The 16200-nt window shown below is 47.2% G+C and overlaps 1 protein-coding gene and 1 long non-coding RNA gene across 2 annotated transcripts in view; both read right to left on the reverse strand.

Moving 5' to 3' along the window:
* Positions 1-2064: 2064 nt before the first annotated feature.
* PRRX1 (paired related homeobox 1) overlaps positions 2065-16200 on the reverse strand; it is a 44939-nt gene continuing 30803 nt past the window's right edge. The window contains exons 2-4 of the mRNA XM_064147278.1: positions 9408-9583; positions 8614-8795; positions 2065-3218 (exon numbers count right to left, since the gene is read on the reverse strand). Coding sequence (XP_064003348.1) covers positions 3080-3218; positions 8614-8795; positions 9408-9583 — 497 coding nt within the window. The 3' untranslated portion in view covers positions 2065-3079. The remainder of the gene's footprint in view (positions 3219-8613; positions 8796-9407; positions 9584-16200) is intronic.
* The window catches only part of LOC135177384 (uncharacterized), a 30787-nt gene continuing 26883 nt past the window's right edge, over positions 12297-16200 (reverse strand). The window contains exon 2 of the long non-coding RNA XR_010303050.1: positions 12297-13983. This is a non-coding gene — a long non-coding RNA (uncharacterized LOC135177384). The remainder of the gene's footprint in view (positions 13984-16200) is intronic.

Here is a 16200-nt window from a genome sequence, read left to right on the forward strand (position 1 = left end):
AATAAAGTTGCTCAAGGTGATTTTTTTACTGCACAAAAGGTGAGGAAAGACTGAAGGAACACCACAGGCCAACAAGATACTAAATGGTTTTGTTTAGCTGAAACCTCCAGCATGGGCACTTGGGCAGCATCAGGTCACCACAGGGGAGTTTGCTGTGGCTGCTGGGATGTTGGTGGATTGCAAAGGAGGACAGCGAGGCAAGGCTGAGGCACTCAATGACCAGTTCAGCCTCTGAGTAACACTACATTGTACTGGGTCCTTTTTCTCTCCTATTGTGCATCCATGTTCTTCAGCAGTTTGTTTGTGTAAGAACAGGAGCCAAGAGTGAATTTCTACTTGAAGGCTGAGATTTCCAGTGTGATCACTTGGATTTAGGAGCTGGAACCACACAAGTCATGACAGAAGTATTTTGATTTAGAGACTTTGGCTCCCCTGCATTACAGAAGACCAAAAAAGGGGGGGATTAAACAGAACTTTATGGATTTCGTATGACAGTGCTCATCCAGCCTCATTTCACCTGCTGCTTCTCTGTCTGCAGGCATAAACTCTGACATGTCCTGATGACTATTAGCTTTTTTGTTATTATTATTCCATCGAAAATATTCACACAGGGATTAAAAAAAAAGGAATCCAGCAGCAACACAGACACTCATGAACACAACACATGGGTTACCCAAGTATGCTCTAAGGCCTCAGAAACATTCCAGTCACCTCTGCATCTCTCTGGTCAGGAGGTTCCTGGCTGAGTGACCTAGGACTTTTTAGTCTGGAGAAGAGAAGACTGAGAGGGGAATTTAATATATCATCCGAGTGCTGGTCAGGGGAGAGGGAGGACAGGCTCTGCTCACTTGCTGCCTGAGACAGGACAAGGAGCAATGGGTGTTAAGTTGCAGTACAAGAGGTTCCACCTCAACACAAGGGGGAGCTTCTTTGCTGTAAGGGTCACAGAGCACTGGAACCGGCTCCCCGGGGGAGTTGGGGAATCTCCTTCCCTGGTGACTTTCAAAGCCTGTCTGGATGTGTTCCTCTTTGATCTGTGCTCAATTGTGTGGTCCTGCTCTGGCAGGGGGTTGGACTCGATGATCTCCTTGGGTCCCTTCCAGCCTCTAATATCCTGTGATCCTATGTGAACTTACACCAGTTTGGATTTGGGGCTTTTTTTCCCAGTGTTAGCTCAAATATTTTGGCTGAATTTCTATTTCTCCTTCGCCAGTTTAATTTTCACCTTTGTTTTAAAGAGATTTATTTTTCATTTCCTGCAACACACAGTTTTAGGCTACCAAAGCCTACTGTCAGACATCCACACATGCCCAGTGTGTTTGCAGCAGATACCAAGATGGAGACCTAAGCCATTCTGCCAGAAGTAAGCCTCATGGCTGAGCTTTGTTCTCTTTTCCTTATGATCTATCTTGGACCATAGAGTAGCTCTGCTACCTTCAATAGGACTTTTCCATGGCAAAGTCCCACTCAGTTTGGGCAGATCTCCTGCACAAGCACTGTTTGCCATAAATAAGCCCCATCCTCCCTTCGAATTGTGAAGAGGAATGCAGCAGCAGCATGAATGATCCTCATTTCCTTAGGTTGCTTGCATGGAAGAAACCTCTTTTGGATTTCATCTCCTCTGCTCTTCACAGAGAGAAGGAACTCAGGCAACAATTAGCTCTTCAGACCTCAGAGATAGGAAAGCAGTTGAGGAGAGTGGTTAAAGCTACAGGTCAAGTCTGATTGGGCAATGTTAGGGGAACTGGGAAGAAATGCAATCTTTGTGTGGGACACCTGTCCTCAGAGGGGCTGGCAGGTGCTTTCTACAGGGAAGTCCTTGCATGTTCCCAAGAGTCACATCTGTCTGACTGGAGAGGAGATCCTCATCTTACTCTACGAAGCAGCAAATGCCCATAGAGAAAATCTGGAAAGAAGCATGGCCCTTCCCAGGGCCACTTGGAGGTTTCTCATGAGAAGACGTGAGCTGGCAACTGGGAAGAGCTCTGACAAGGGTGTGAGAGAGGCTGTGGCTAGGAGTTCCATGCATGGCTGCAGGAAACTGGATGCAGCACAAACATCCCAAACATTTTCAATGGATTTTATTTTGTTTAATAAAAAACACCAACCAAGCTTGCATGTATATCTTATATATATAAATATATACAGTATATATAAAACAAATGCATCTGGACAACGCCTTTCCCTGTGGCGCAAACTGTAAGGCATAGAAAGGGGGTTCCTAACAGTCATATTCTTGGCACTACAGAGCAACATCCCCCTCCCCCCACTACACCCCTCCACTCACACTCCCACGTGGACTTTTGTCTCTTCTTTGGCTTTTCAAGGCAGCAGTGGTGGGAGTACTCAAGAAAGCAACAGAGCACTGTGAAGCCCAAGGAGATCTTGCCCTCCTCAGGTCTCAGACTAGTCCAGGCAAACCCAGGCAGGGTGACTCCATCTCGTTGCATCAATGGGCTTCCTGTAGGCTGACAGCACTGCCTCTGTGGCACAAGGGACTGGAGGGATGAAGGGGCAGTGGATACAATAGAAAGCAGTGACCAACTTCTTCTTCTAGGGTGAGCTGGGACAGGGGGGAGAGGAGCAAGCTTTGCCTCTCAGCATGATGGTAGGTAGGACATGTCCATAGGCTGAGATTGGCAGAGGTTTCTTTTTGCAGTCCCATACAAAAATGGAAACCAACAAGGATGAGACTGTCCTTTACTGAAGAAGCTCGTAGTATATTGAGCAGAAGCAATAAACCTGACAATAACAAGAGGGGAAAAAAAAAGGTGGCATTATCCCAAAAATAGGAAGGAGGAACCTAGTCACTCATGAGCGATTCAGTTTGCTCCCAGTTTGGTCCCCATATTCAGTTCTGGGTTAGGGTTGGCTTTTTTAATTCTTCTTTTTTTTTAATTTTATTTTATTTTTTCCTTTTTTTGGTGTTTTTTTTGAGGGGGGTTTTGGGTGGTTTTTTATGTTTGGCTTTGTTGTTGTGGTTGTCTTGGTTTGGTTTGGTTTTCTTTCAGCATAGACAAGTTGCAAAGCAGGACGGGTGCTGTTATATTTTCTTCTGCAAAGCACCTGCCTCCAGTCATTAATTGACTGTGGGCACTTGATTCCTCTGTAAACTATATTCCTTTGCCTTCAGTCTCAGGTTGGCAATACTGTTGGCCATGTTCATGCCCTGTGCTGGGCTGGCATTGGTACATGTGGCAGAGTAGGTGGCCATGGCACTGTGGGATAGAAGAAGAGAAAGATCACATCAGATATGGTCTTCGCACCAGGCAGAGAGCCAACGCACAGCACAGAGTGGTCTCCATACCTGGGAGATGTGTTCCTTTTGCCAGAAGGGAATTATCACTACTTTTTACTTAACACCCCTGTAAATCTCTCTGCTGCAGATCACTTATCCAGGGACAGCCAACACCGCATTTTCTTACTAACTTCAATCAGCATTGAATCATACAATTGTCAGGGCTGGAAGGGACCTCAAGAATCACCTAGTTCCAACCCCCCTGCCATGGGCAGGGACACCTCACACTAAATCGAGTTGCTCATATCCACATCCACCTGGCCTTAAAAAAATTCTAGGGATGGGGCTTCCACCACCTCCCTGGGCAACCTGTCCAGTGTCTCACCACACTCATGTTAAAGAAATTCTTCCTAACAGCCAATCTGAATCTACCCACTTCTAGTTTTGCTCCTTTCCCCTTAGTCCTATCTCTACCTGACACCCTAAAAAGTCCCTCCCCAACTTTCCTGTAGGCCCCCTTCTGATACTGGAAGGCCACTGGAAGGCTCCACTTAGGAGCAACTTCTTTTCTCCAGACTGAATAGCCCAAACTCTCTCAGTCTGTCTTCGTAGCAGAGGTGCTCCAGCCCTCTGGTCATCCTCATAGCCCTTTTCTGGACAGGTTCCAGCATGTCCAGATTTGTCTTGTAATAGAGGCTCCAGAACTGGATGCAATACTCCAGATGGGGTCTCACCAGAGTGGAGCAGAGGGGGCGAATCACCTCCCTCAGCCTGCTGGCCACACTTCCCTTGATGCAGCCCAGGCTACAATTGGCTCTCTAGGCTTCAAGTGCACACTGGTGGCTCATGTTGAGCTTCTCATCCACCAGCATCCCCAAGTCCTTTTCTTTAGGGCTGCTCTCAAGCCAGTCACTGCCCAGCCTGTATTGCTATTGAAGGCAATAATAAAATCTGTTTCCTATTTTTTAACTCAGAAGGTTTACAATGGGGTCAAGGCACCCAGCCTGCCAGTTAAACCATTGTCCTTAAAGTGCTTCCCACTGGGAGCAATGTCTTCTCGATGAGAGCAATTGCTCCTTTTATTGCTTGTGAAACCACGTCACTTCTGAACCACATGTTACACTAAAGAAACGCTCTAGGGATAATAACATTTTGACCATTGTGATGCTTCTTGGTTTTGGCCTTCAGGAATGAAAATTTCCACATTTCCCACCCTCCCCCCCCCCAATAACTTCAGCTGATCATAAAGAGCCTCAAAGGCTGAGAAAAAAAGAAACAACAAACCCAAATCAAAACATTTCTTCTCCCTTCAAATAATGACTTGATTCATGAAAAACATTACTTTTGACAGTGAGGGCTGACTGAAGATCTCTGAGGCCTTTCTTATCCTGCTGAACATCTGCAAATCTGCTTGCCAGACCACTAGAAAACTTGCTCAACTCATGTGTCCCAGGTTTATGCAAAAAGCAATTGCTTCCCACAAAACACCAGCAAACTATCTGACCTGTGATAAAAAACAGTTGAAAAGCACTGAGTGAATTAGAGATGCTCATTTAACACAGCCACTGTGTTCAGGAGGAAACCACAAATGCTCTCCTGGAGGCAAGCTCAGGTCTGATGATGACCTTTTCCATCTGCCTGCCTGCAATGTCCCACATGTGAGGCTCTGGGAAATGCTCTCCTTCATCCACAGACCAAGAAATAAGATGGATTGATTTACTCCATTTTTTAAAAACCTTTTCCTCTCTCTCTCTCTTTTTTTTTTAATCTCTTCCAGCACTGACCTCCATGACTGGAAGAGCCTTTACAGCAGCAAATCTTCCTTCAGGGAAGTGGGCATTTGCTGCACAAACACATGCAGGCCAGAGGCATGCATGCCCCCCCCACCAAAGTGCTAGGCATATCTCTGACTTCACATGGCACAGCTGAGTTTAAACCCAACTCAGTGCTGTCTGAATTCTCAGCCCCCAAGATCCAGGGCAGCCAACAATACTAAGTCTCATCCTAGGTTGAATGACTCCTATCTCTCACTTGAAAATCAGGGGGAATAACTACTTCAGGAAGGAGCTGCCACCTTTGCATCAGAACTGGTGGAAACACAATGGCTTAAAGATAAGGAAAGGATAGGCCAGACCTGTAGATATATAAAGCTGCTTACACCCATCCAGAAAAAACACCACAACTTCCCTAGGAAAGCAAATATTCAGAACCCTTTGAGAGTCTCTAACAGCTACTGGAAGGACATAGAGGAGAGAGATTAAAATGCACACACCAAAATACAGGCTCTGCCCAGCACTGGGTGCACCTGCTGCACTTAAAGGGCGGATGGATTGGTGTGCCTGGAGCCATCCCTAGCTACCTGTGCATCCCCTCAGTCCCCTCTCCATGGCGGGGTTGGTGGCTTTACCTTCTTGTCCCACATAAGTCAGCAGCAAGGTGAGAAGCCTGCAGAGGCACTGCAAAGTTTCACAGGGTGTATAACCAGTGGCTGCTTAAAGGACCCATTCCCACCTGCTTTTGCAGGGTGCATCTCCCGTGGTTTTGGGCTGGTGCAAATGAGATGAGCCTCAAGGCTACTCCATAGTAGGTAAAAGAGGAATTTTCAAGCTCAGGTGTAAACTGTCCCCATTCAAAAGCAAACTGCTGCTCAAGCCTGGTCTAAACTTGCAGGGAGCCTCCAGCTCTAAGCTCCCTAGAGGTGGCAGGAAAATTACTGCTGCCCAGCAAAATCTCTGCTAAACTAAAAGTCTCCAGAAACTCTCTTTCAGCAAGCTCTTCTACAAGGAGCATCACCCAAGAAGGCTGTCTCAAAACATCTGTATAGCTTGAGGGTTGCTCCAGAAAACCTCCAGACTGTGCCTCCACCTCAGGCACAGTCTTCTTCCTCTACTCAGCTGCCTGCTTTCATGAAACACAGAGGAATAGCATGTTTCTGAGGTCTGAAATCCTTCTTTCAAATCTGTTTTTTCACTGGCCCGTGAAGTCAAAGGTTGTTGGAGTGGGAAGTGCAGGCTGACAGCACGGCTGCTAGACTTGTTTTCTTAGGAACCTCTGCTAAAAAATGTCTTAGCAAAACATTTCAGCTTAAAAAAAAAAGAGTATTGACTTGGCTATCTACCTGACACAGAGCTGCAAATAGCTTTGGTTGACCTGTGGCTGAATGTATTTGGAGAATAAACACACTGATTGAAAACTTTCCCCAGATCTAAGGAGTCCAAGCAGCACCAGCCCCATAGCTGTCAGCCCTCTCCCTGGCTCACCATTATTCAGGGGCGGCTACAGCAGTGCCAGGAGATGGGGAGGGGGCAGAGGGCCATGCAAACACTCTGCATGGCTGGTTTCTACCAAGAGTCCAATACTTGGATAAACTTACTGAGTTCAAAGCATGGATGTAGCTTTGACTACAAGGCCAAGGTGTCCATCAAGATGAATATGATCAATAGGAGATCACCAGGAGGATTAGAAAGCCTCAGGAGCATAAACTGTCTGAGGGCCTTGACTGCCACACAGTATGAAAAGTGGATGCTCTCCTCCTCTGTCAGTGTCTCCTACCTCTCTGCAGAGCAGTGGGAGGGTGAGAGTCTACCTTGATTTGCTGTGCCAGCCAGCAGGGACAGCTGTAAGCTGCAGATATCTTTGTGGATACATCTTGGCTTAATGGGAAGATAGGAAGACAGAGAGAAGGCATCTTCTTTCCACGAAGAAGTATAGCCAGGTTGGGACCTCAAAGGAAGAAAAATCCCTGAGGTTTTTCATTCTCCCTCACTCTCCTCATTGGCATCCCCAAAATGCCTTGGGCTTCTCAGAGTGGATCCAGACAGCCCTTGCCAGTACACCCTTGGAAGTTACCTTTGCAGAGTCTTCTACTAGAACCTGTTATGAAGCTGCCTGTGTAAAGCTGGGAGGGATGATCTGTTTTTTAAAGTGTGAGAGGTACAAGCAAGCCATGAGTTTTCAGCAGGGATCTGTTACTGTGACCAGAGGAGTCCCAGCACGGTGGGAAAGGACCTATGTCCTTCTCCCCCGAACTCACCACCAAGACTCCTCTCTAGGACGCTACACTAAGAAGCACTTCACAGAGGGAAAGCCTTAACCATAAAAGGGATAATTTGCCACACAGGGAATCCCCAAGTAAAATTCAGAGGAAAACAGGCATCTCTGAAGCCATACTCTTGGTCATCAAAAGCATCTTCTTCCATACATGGAGTGAGTAAATCTATGACTTGTTCTTCCGGAGCTGCAGTGTGGATGAGGAGGATCCCATGGCACTGAAGCAACAAACTATCAGGCAGACCTAACTGTGCAAAACAACGTTTTGGGTGCGAGAAGAATGGGGGCAAAGTGACCAAGGAAGAGGAGTTCTGGGCATGGTGTGGTTCCCGGAAGCCAGTGGGAAGCTGGCTATGAGCAAGCATGGAACAGGAAGAAATTCAGCCAAAGATTCCAAGGTCCTGACTATCAATGAAACCACTGTGCTAAAAAATATCCACCTACCTCATTTTTCACTGCCTACAAGTCAACTGACTCCCCACAAACCAACACATCCTGTGGATCCTGCATCCACACCCAGGTCCTGCCAGGCTGTGGATAGCATGAAGGAGGACAGGGAGGATTGTGACATGCTTGGACATCCTTGGATCTTTTGAATAGAACACAATTCTTTCCTTCCACCCCTTCAGCAGTGATAGCCACAGAAGTTGGACTCTGAACACCTGCCGGCCACCCAGTTCTTGCTGTGAACAAACACAATGACAGAACTCATTCACACACACGACTGTGCTCTAGCAACCCGAAAGAAACTGCTTGCTGATTCAGGGCTGACCACTAAGGGGAGGACAGGGAGCAACATGTATGGAGCGAGTTCCCAGCCCTTCCTTAGATCCTCACAAGTGACTGCCATGGGACAGCCACAGAACTCCCTCTTCTGGCCACTGACTGGTGGCTGAGCCTCCACAAGAGCTCTGCTGTCACCTCCCCTGAATCTGTGTCCTATGTAAAGGTTTCTTCTATGCTTTAAGCTGCCTGCACGAGGGAAGCAAGTGCAACCCCTTCTGTTTTCATGTATTTCTCCTTGATCCTCTTTCAAAACTTCCTGAACAGCAGACAGAGACTACCAAGGGAAGAGAATTTATGATCTCCTGCATAGCTAGTGGCCATAAAGCCACAATGATGCTGATGCAAGCTCCCCTTGCAAGCCTGGAAAAGGAAAGAAAATAAGTAAGGAGAAACAGTATGGTTTTTGGTGTGGTGGTCAAACTGCTGTATCCTCCTGTCCCACGTGAACACAAACAGCCTGTTAGAACAGTCTGGGGGCCACTCAGGCTGCTCTGTACTGCATCAAGTAGTAAGTAGCCCCAGAGGGGCTATTCACTCACCTGTAAGGCGAGGCAGTACCCCAGGAGAGATAGTCAGTGGGTCTTGGAGCTGGGCGAGGTACTATGGGCTGCTCCACAGCGGTCACATCCCCTGAGTAGGATTTGAGCAGAGAGGCATTCTTGCTGGCTAGCATCGCCCTCTCATTCCGGCGAAACTTGGCTCTCCGGTTCTGGAACCACACCTGGGGTGGGGAGAGCACAGAGCCACCAACCGTCACAACCAGCTCTGCTGCAACAGTCACCCTTTCACCACACCACCTCTGCCTGCCGGGCAAGACAGCGCTGTCAAAGCAGGCTGCTTTGGTGTCCCTGTCACTGGAAGCCCTAATGACAAGATGATCCTTATGTCTGGCCTTGTAAAGCCCTCATGTGGGGAACTGACTATAAGAGGTCTCTGTGGGACCAGGTCCATCCTGTGCTATAGGCAGCAAGACCTGGGGGTGCTATACAACCCATCGTGTCCCATGCTCTGCCTTGACCTTCAGTAGCTGCAAGTTTGCAAGCCACTAGAGTAGAGCTGAGCAGCTCAAGATAATGTGAGAAGTATCCAACTATTTTACCCTTGAATCAACCATATGAATACATCTGACTGGGCAGGTGGTAAGTATGGTGGCACATCAGGCCTGGCAGCCTCCCCAGGACATGGCACACTTGGAATTGCAATACAGCATGATCCAGAAGCTTGATGACCTTAGCGTGCCACACAGATCTCAAGAATTTCTACTGCCTTGCTGCAGTGGCCTGATAAGCACCTGCTAGGTGAGTCCTGTCTGGATACAAGCAGTAGTAGTTACCTGGACTCTGGCTTCGGTGAGGTTGACTCTGCGTGCAAGGTCTTCCCGTACAAAGGCATCAGGGTAGTGTGTTCTCTCAAAGACCCTCTCTAATGCCTGGAGCTGGCTGCTGTTGAAGGTAGTCCTGTTCCTCCTTTGCTTTCTTTTCTTCTTCTCCTCTGAGTTCAGCTGATCATCTAGGAGAGACAAGCGGAGATGTGAAAGGCTAGAAAGCTAAGAGCCCACCACAATGGGGTGAACCATCTTGATGATTTCAAAATACAGAGAACCTGGGAAGGGGCTTGTGCAATTTCAACACCACACCTTCACCATGCTCTGTTAGTCCTCAAGTGAAAAGGAGGTGGAAAGCACCTAGCTCAAGTCCAGCCACCCCATGCCCTAGCTTCCTTGTCTCTGAACAGAAACAAAAAAGTCCAGAATGCATCTCCCCATTCCTGACAATCCTAGAAACCTTTTCTGACCATCAACAATCATGAGCTTTTTCTCTCAGAAATTCCCAAGAACTGCCCTTACTGGGACACAGACAACCCTCCGGGGTGAACATGAGTCCTGCACCAGCCCTCGCTGACTGTGAGAATACATTTCCATCTCCAAGCAGGAGCAGCACAAGGATATGGCCATTGCTCTGGGCTTGCCTCCAGCCCTGGTAATGCTGTTGTCTGCATGTAGCTCCATATGGCTTTAAATGAAGACTGCATTCTCTTATTCTCCCCACATCCAGATCCAGAGGTGGCAGTTTGGGCAGAGATGGGGAGCTGTGAACAAGAGAACATCAGCCGGAAGAAACGAAGTGTGACTGATAATGGCCTGAGCTAGAGACAAGCATACAAGCCTGTTCCACTTGTCTGCTTACAAGCCAAGAATATGGAAAGCCAGTCAAAGAGAAACAGCATCACAGCTGGGGATCAAAACCCAGAAAGAGAGAGACTGAGCACAGGCATGGTGGATACTGCTGACTGAAGAACAGTTGTGCCCTCTCCAGCAATTCCCTTGCCTTGCCCAGGCCAGCAAAGTGGTGAGCAACAAACTGTCTTGGCAAAGCACACAGTGTTTTGTGCCTGCTTTGTACTTACTCCAGCAATGAATCAGTGTACCCAGACATCTGAGGTAATTATGAATCTCTGCTCTGCACCATCTCTCCTTTCTCCAGTGCCATTTCACATGTCCATGTAGCTGCAGTGATAGAGCTAAAAAAGTATGAGCACTTGTAGGTACTGACAAGCAGAGAGCAACAGGTCCAGGGCTTTGAATGAGGATAAGATGGAGACTGCGTCACTGGCTTTGCTCCTACCCTCTGTGTGGCAAAGTATGTTCCCTCATCACACCAGCCAAAGCCCAGAAAATGGTGGAAAACCATGCTGAAGGAAAAGGAGAGCAAGGCATCATTTAGGAGCAGGCGGCCACTGGTGCCACTGGAAACAGCCTCATGCAGGCTGCAGGACTGCTGTGCCATCACCATGCACACTTCCCTCTTCAAGTGCTCCAGAATGTGTGGGGTCCCACCAAAAGCATCAAGTGTTCTCACAGAATGGTCCAGGCTGGAAGGGATCTCCAAAGTCCAACCCCACCCTGGAGTCAGCAGGTACATCCTCAACTAGATCAGATTGCATAGAGCCCTGTTGAGTCTCACTTTGAATATCTCGACCACCTCCCAGGGCAACCTGTTCCAGTGTTCCACCATCTTCATAGTAAAGAACTTGTTCCTAATATCCAATCTAAATCTGCCCTTCTGACACAAGCACACCTGGCAGAGCCCCAGCTGGGCAATATCAGCATGGTCCCACTGCCTTACATAGAAGAACAGTAGCTGCACCTGAGAGGATCTGAGTCAATATTCGTGTTGGCATGCACTGAAAATAAAAATGCAGGTGTTGGTGAAAAGTGTTGTTGTGGCAGGCTCCATAGGACCAAAATAGGCTCGCACATGTCCTGCCTTGCCTAGGCATGTTTTTCTCCTCCACCAGAGAGGCAAGCATGGGAAACGGACACAAAAGGACCTGGAGCCACAGAGTCTGGCCTGCCCAGGGTCCTGTGGTGTAAGGTACACACACTTAGCTTGTGCCTGCCTAGTGCAGGGCCTTTGCTTTTCCCAGACTAGGGAAAAGAGAGCCTGTGGCTTTTCCTGGTGTGGTAAGGTTTGGCTAACTGCCATCCTGATTGGCTATTCTGTGTCCAAAGGGCAATTAATCTTGGCCCACATCAATAAAAGGAGATACGCAGGTGAACAACCTGCTTTTGCTTGCTGCTTTGCTTCCCTGCTCTTTGCCTGCTCTCTCTGCTGTGCCCAGCCCTGCTGCTATTGCACACTGCCTTACTGCTTGCCTGCTGAACTCCACTGCTGCCAGTTACCAGGAGCAGACCCTGGATGTCTGCACATGATCAGCCTGTGTGGCCAGTGTGACATTGTGCTGAAACTGCACCACATCTGCCTGCTGCCCCTGAAGGTCCTGCCTAGAATCCCTGGACATATACACAGATCATCCAGAAGAAGCCAGGAGACAAGGTCAGAGATTGTCTGCATCCTGTCCCCAGAAGCCAGGAAGATTCAAGCCTCAACATGCAAAAAGACAGAGTCCCCTGAAAGCACCTGGGCACTGTCTGGACTGTGGCTAGCCCCCACGAGGGTAATAATAATGATCTGTGAGTAAATGCTTAAATGCCTCTTTGTAATTCTCTGCTGCCTTCTGCCATAGCAGAAAGAGCTTGAGCCCAGCTACTGGGCAAGAGGCATATTGGCCGCAAGCGGCATTTGACCACAGGAACTTTCTCTTCCAGTTCAATTAATGTTTCTATATTTTGCTGGGTGTATTAGATGCAGATTACATCCACAGAATGTTTCCATAGCTGTGTAAGAACTGAAATATAATTAAAAGGAGTGGTCGGGGATGGTGAGAGTTCTGAACAGCGACTTTAATAAACAATATTCATTTTGGAAAATATCATCTCGCATCAATTAATTTCCCCTCCCCAACAGGTGTTTGACCTTTGGTTAAGCACTGCACACCCTGGCCCAGATGACAGTCTCACCACTGAGAGCTGAGGGCTTGCCCTACTATGTACAGTTGCAGAATACCCCCTTGAAAGCCGTTCCAGCTGTGACAGCTCTCCTCATCCTCCTGTTCACCAGGGGGCATGTAAGGTACAGGGAGAAGCTGACATGGAAATTCAAGTCCGTGGCTGTAGTCTTCACCACCTGTTTGAGTTCCTTTTCACAGCCCATCTGGTAACAGTTACTGCACCTGAATGCCTTTGGAATGAGGCCCATCCATTTGGGAACAAAAGGACATTCCTCTTAAATTAAAGCAGTGCTTTTCAGATGCCTGTAGATTTACAGTTCCTCCACCTCCAATCCTTCTTCGACAGCTTCACAATCTCTAGGTGACTGCCTTCCGGCCTGGAGATTCCTGGGTGCAAAACGATCTGAGAGGAAGTTTTTGCAGCCCAGTTTTTAATAGGCATGTTGAATCGTAAAGCTGAGCTGGGGAGAGACTGGCAGAGGCAGGAAAGCGCAAAAATCCAACCCTGCATAGGACAGTAAAACAAGGCTACAGATGAATCCGTCCTGTTCAGGTGGTGGGAATTGAAATGGTGAAGCAGAGCGATAGGATTTAACAGCAGAAGAACATCTCTGCTTGCTGGGGAGTTTAGTGCTGTGAGAGGGTCTGTCCCTTATCAAGAAGTGGAAGTGTCCTGCACATTTTTCTCTTGATTCACCACCAAAGCCTTTCCAAAAGAGTCAGTGATCTCTCTGTGGCTCTGCTGGAGGTCTCTGATGCAGTTGTGCTGCTGTGCACCACACCACATAACAAACAGTGAAGAACAAGCCCCAGGGCACGCTCGTTCTTCTGAATGGCAGAAACATTTCAAGACCAGCAGCAGTGGAAGCCAATGTCAACACGGGTGTCTGGCCTCCTTCTGACTTACCCACGTGAAGCTATTTTCCAGTCTAAAATCTGCCTGCATAGACTGCACAAACTAAATCAATAAAAGCTTTCAGGACCCTTTGGGAGTCCCCTCCAAGTCTTTTGAAACATCAATTCCTACCCACGAGATGAAACCTGGCTGGAGGGAGCATGAGTCATGTGCCAATGGGTCATGTGCCCCTTGCTCAGATCCTGTGTGACAGTTGCACATGAGGAAGGGTGAGCACATCGCATCACTCTGGGGAGCAAGAAGGGCCAAAGCCTATAAAATGCTAGAGAACAAGAATCCCTCCTGCCAAGCACGTTAGCACAATTTGCCTGGTTTCCTCCTGGTGTAAAGCGAGACAGGGGTGATTCACAGCTCACCTCATAATTACTGGACCCAAAATTAACAGGGCCAAGAAATGGAAAGTTGCAGACAGTGGCCATGTTGCAGTGACTCACAGCTGGGTCACCACTGGCTAATGCACCTCCAGCATCAGTTGGCACAAAGCAGGGATGTGAGTCACCTCCTTTTTCCAGGATGGAGCTGGATGGAGGTGGCTTGGCAGCGAAGTACAAGTTGTGACACTGGGGCTGGGGTTGAAAGATCTGCTTTCACTGCACCTCTGGAACAGCACAACGCAGCTTGATTCAAATGTCTACAGGAGTTGCTTGAGTAGCAGGAAGAGAAATCATAATAGCTGTTAGCCCAGAATATGCTGGGTTGATGCCTTCTTGCACTTAGCCACACAAACATGCCATATGCTGGTTACAAACTGCTAACAAGGGACTGCAGATACCTAAACCCCAGGTGTCTGCAAATGTCACCTTGCTCACAGCAGTCACCTGCTGCCTTCAATATATCTGCAGGGTCAACAACGCTGAACACTGAGAAATGGTATTCCCAACCAGCGCTGACAGCAGTAGTGACTGGAGTCAGCAGAAACGGAGAGACGAGGAAAACAGCTCTAAAGCTTTTTAGATGGGTCAGGAATCTGTCATCAACATTCTCTCAATCAGAAATATTTTATTACCAGCAGCATTCTCAAAAGCTGAACTGCTTGCAAATGCGTCCCCCAGAGGGATCGAAACGCACGTTCTCCTCTCAGGAACCCAGGGCTGGAAAATCTGGGAATTTCATTTCAAAATCTCAACCTTTCATGTTGGGCTGGAGGGTTTTGTTTCCTGTTTCCACATTTGTGTTTTCTGTTATTTCTACATTCACCCACGACATGCAAACCCTGGTGTCATATTCATACACAAAGATGCTTGGCCCACACCAGAGCATTTTTAATTGCTCCTAAATGATGCAGTATGAAACCAAAGCATCCTGTTTTCCCTTGCTCTTCAAGTCTCCCCTTGCAACAGGGCAGATCCACACTTGAAGATGCTCTGGTCTCTGCTCTTTATTGCACAGCAGCTGTCCTGGTATCTGTGACTGTCACTGGGATGCCATCTGACAGCTCCTGTTGGGTTGTCCCACAGAAAATCATAGAATCATAGAATTGTCAAGGCTGGAAGGGACCTCAAGAATCATCTAGTTCCAACTCCTCTGCCATGGGCAGAAACACCTTACACACTAGATCAAGTTGCTCAGAGCCACATCCAGCCTGGCCTTAAAAACCTCCAGGGATGGGGCTTCCATCACCTCCTTGTACAACCTGTTCTAGTATCTCACCACTCTCATGGTGAAGAACTTCCTAACAGCCAATCTGAATCTACCCACTTCCAGTTTTGCTCCATTCCCTCCAGTCCTATCACTACCTGACATCCTAAAAAGCCCCTCCCCAGATTTCTTGTAGGCCCCCTTCTGATACTGGAAGGCACCAATAAGGTCTCCTCGGAGCCTTTTCTTCTCCAGATTGAACAGCTCCAATTCTCTCAGCCTGAAGCAAAGCAGAGTTGAGAAGTAAATGCCTATGTATAACTTACAAGATCAGTATTTTTTTCCACCAATTCTTGTGACCACAACATATTTTGGATTTCCAGTTTGCAGGAATGTTTGTGCATACTTGGTTTTCTTCCAGGGCAGAAGAAAAAGTAATTTTCAGATGAGATTTACCTTGTGTGGGCATTTTTGAAAAGTTTTGACCAGTTTTATTAAGTCCAGAACCAGCTATCAGAGAACATTAATTGAATGTGAATCGAAAGTAAACAACTGGATTCAATTAAGTGAGGGACAGAAACACTTAACTACAACCATAGAATCAGAGAATCAGTCAGGGTTGGAAGGGATCATCTAGTTCCAACCTCCCCCTGCCATGGGCAGGGACACCCTACCCTAGATCAGGCTGGCCAGAGCCCCATTCAGCCTGGCCTTAAACACCTCCAGGGACGGGGCCTCAACCACCTCCCTGGGCAACCCATTCCAGTGTCTCACCAGTCTCATGGTGAAGAACTTCCTCCTCACATCCAGCTTGACCTACCCATCTCCAGCTTCGCTCCACTCCCCCTAGTCCTGTCAATGTCATATATGGTAAGGCAGGAAAGATTTGCCACATCAGTTATATAAACTGTAAACTGAGAAGGGATTCCAGGATGAAAATCAGGAACACTAAAATTATGGCCTTCAAAATCAAAAGTTACCACTGAAGTCTGAACATGGATTAAAGAAGCAAAAAGACAAAATTATTTCACAGGGGAAAAAAAAGGAAATAAATATAGAAACTAAAAATCCAGCCACTAAAAATAAAAACTTTAAAAATGAAATAAAATAAAAGTAAATTAAGGTAAAAATAAAATAAAATAAAATAAAATAAAAGTAAATTAAGGTAAAAATAAAATAAAATAAAATAAAACAAAACAGAACTGCTGCAGGTAAAAAAAAACCCTTTTAAAATATATTTTTTTTAAAATCTTGCAAGAAAAAAAAATCAAAGAACAAAAAA

The sequence above is a fragment of the Pogoniulus pusillus genome, chromosome 8 (genome assembly GCF_015220805.1).
Source record: "Pogoniulus pusillus isolate bPogPus1 chromosome 8, bPogPus1.pri, whole genome shotgun sequence".
Taxonomy (NCBI): Eukaryota; Metazoa; Chordata; class Aves; order Piciformes; family Lybiidae; genus Pogoniulus; species Pogoniulus pusillus.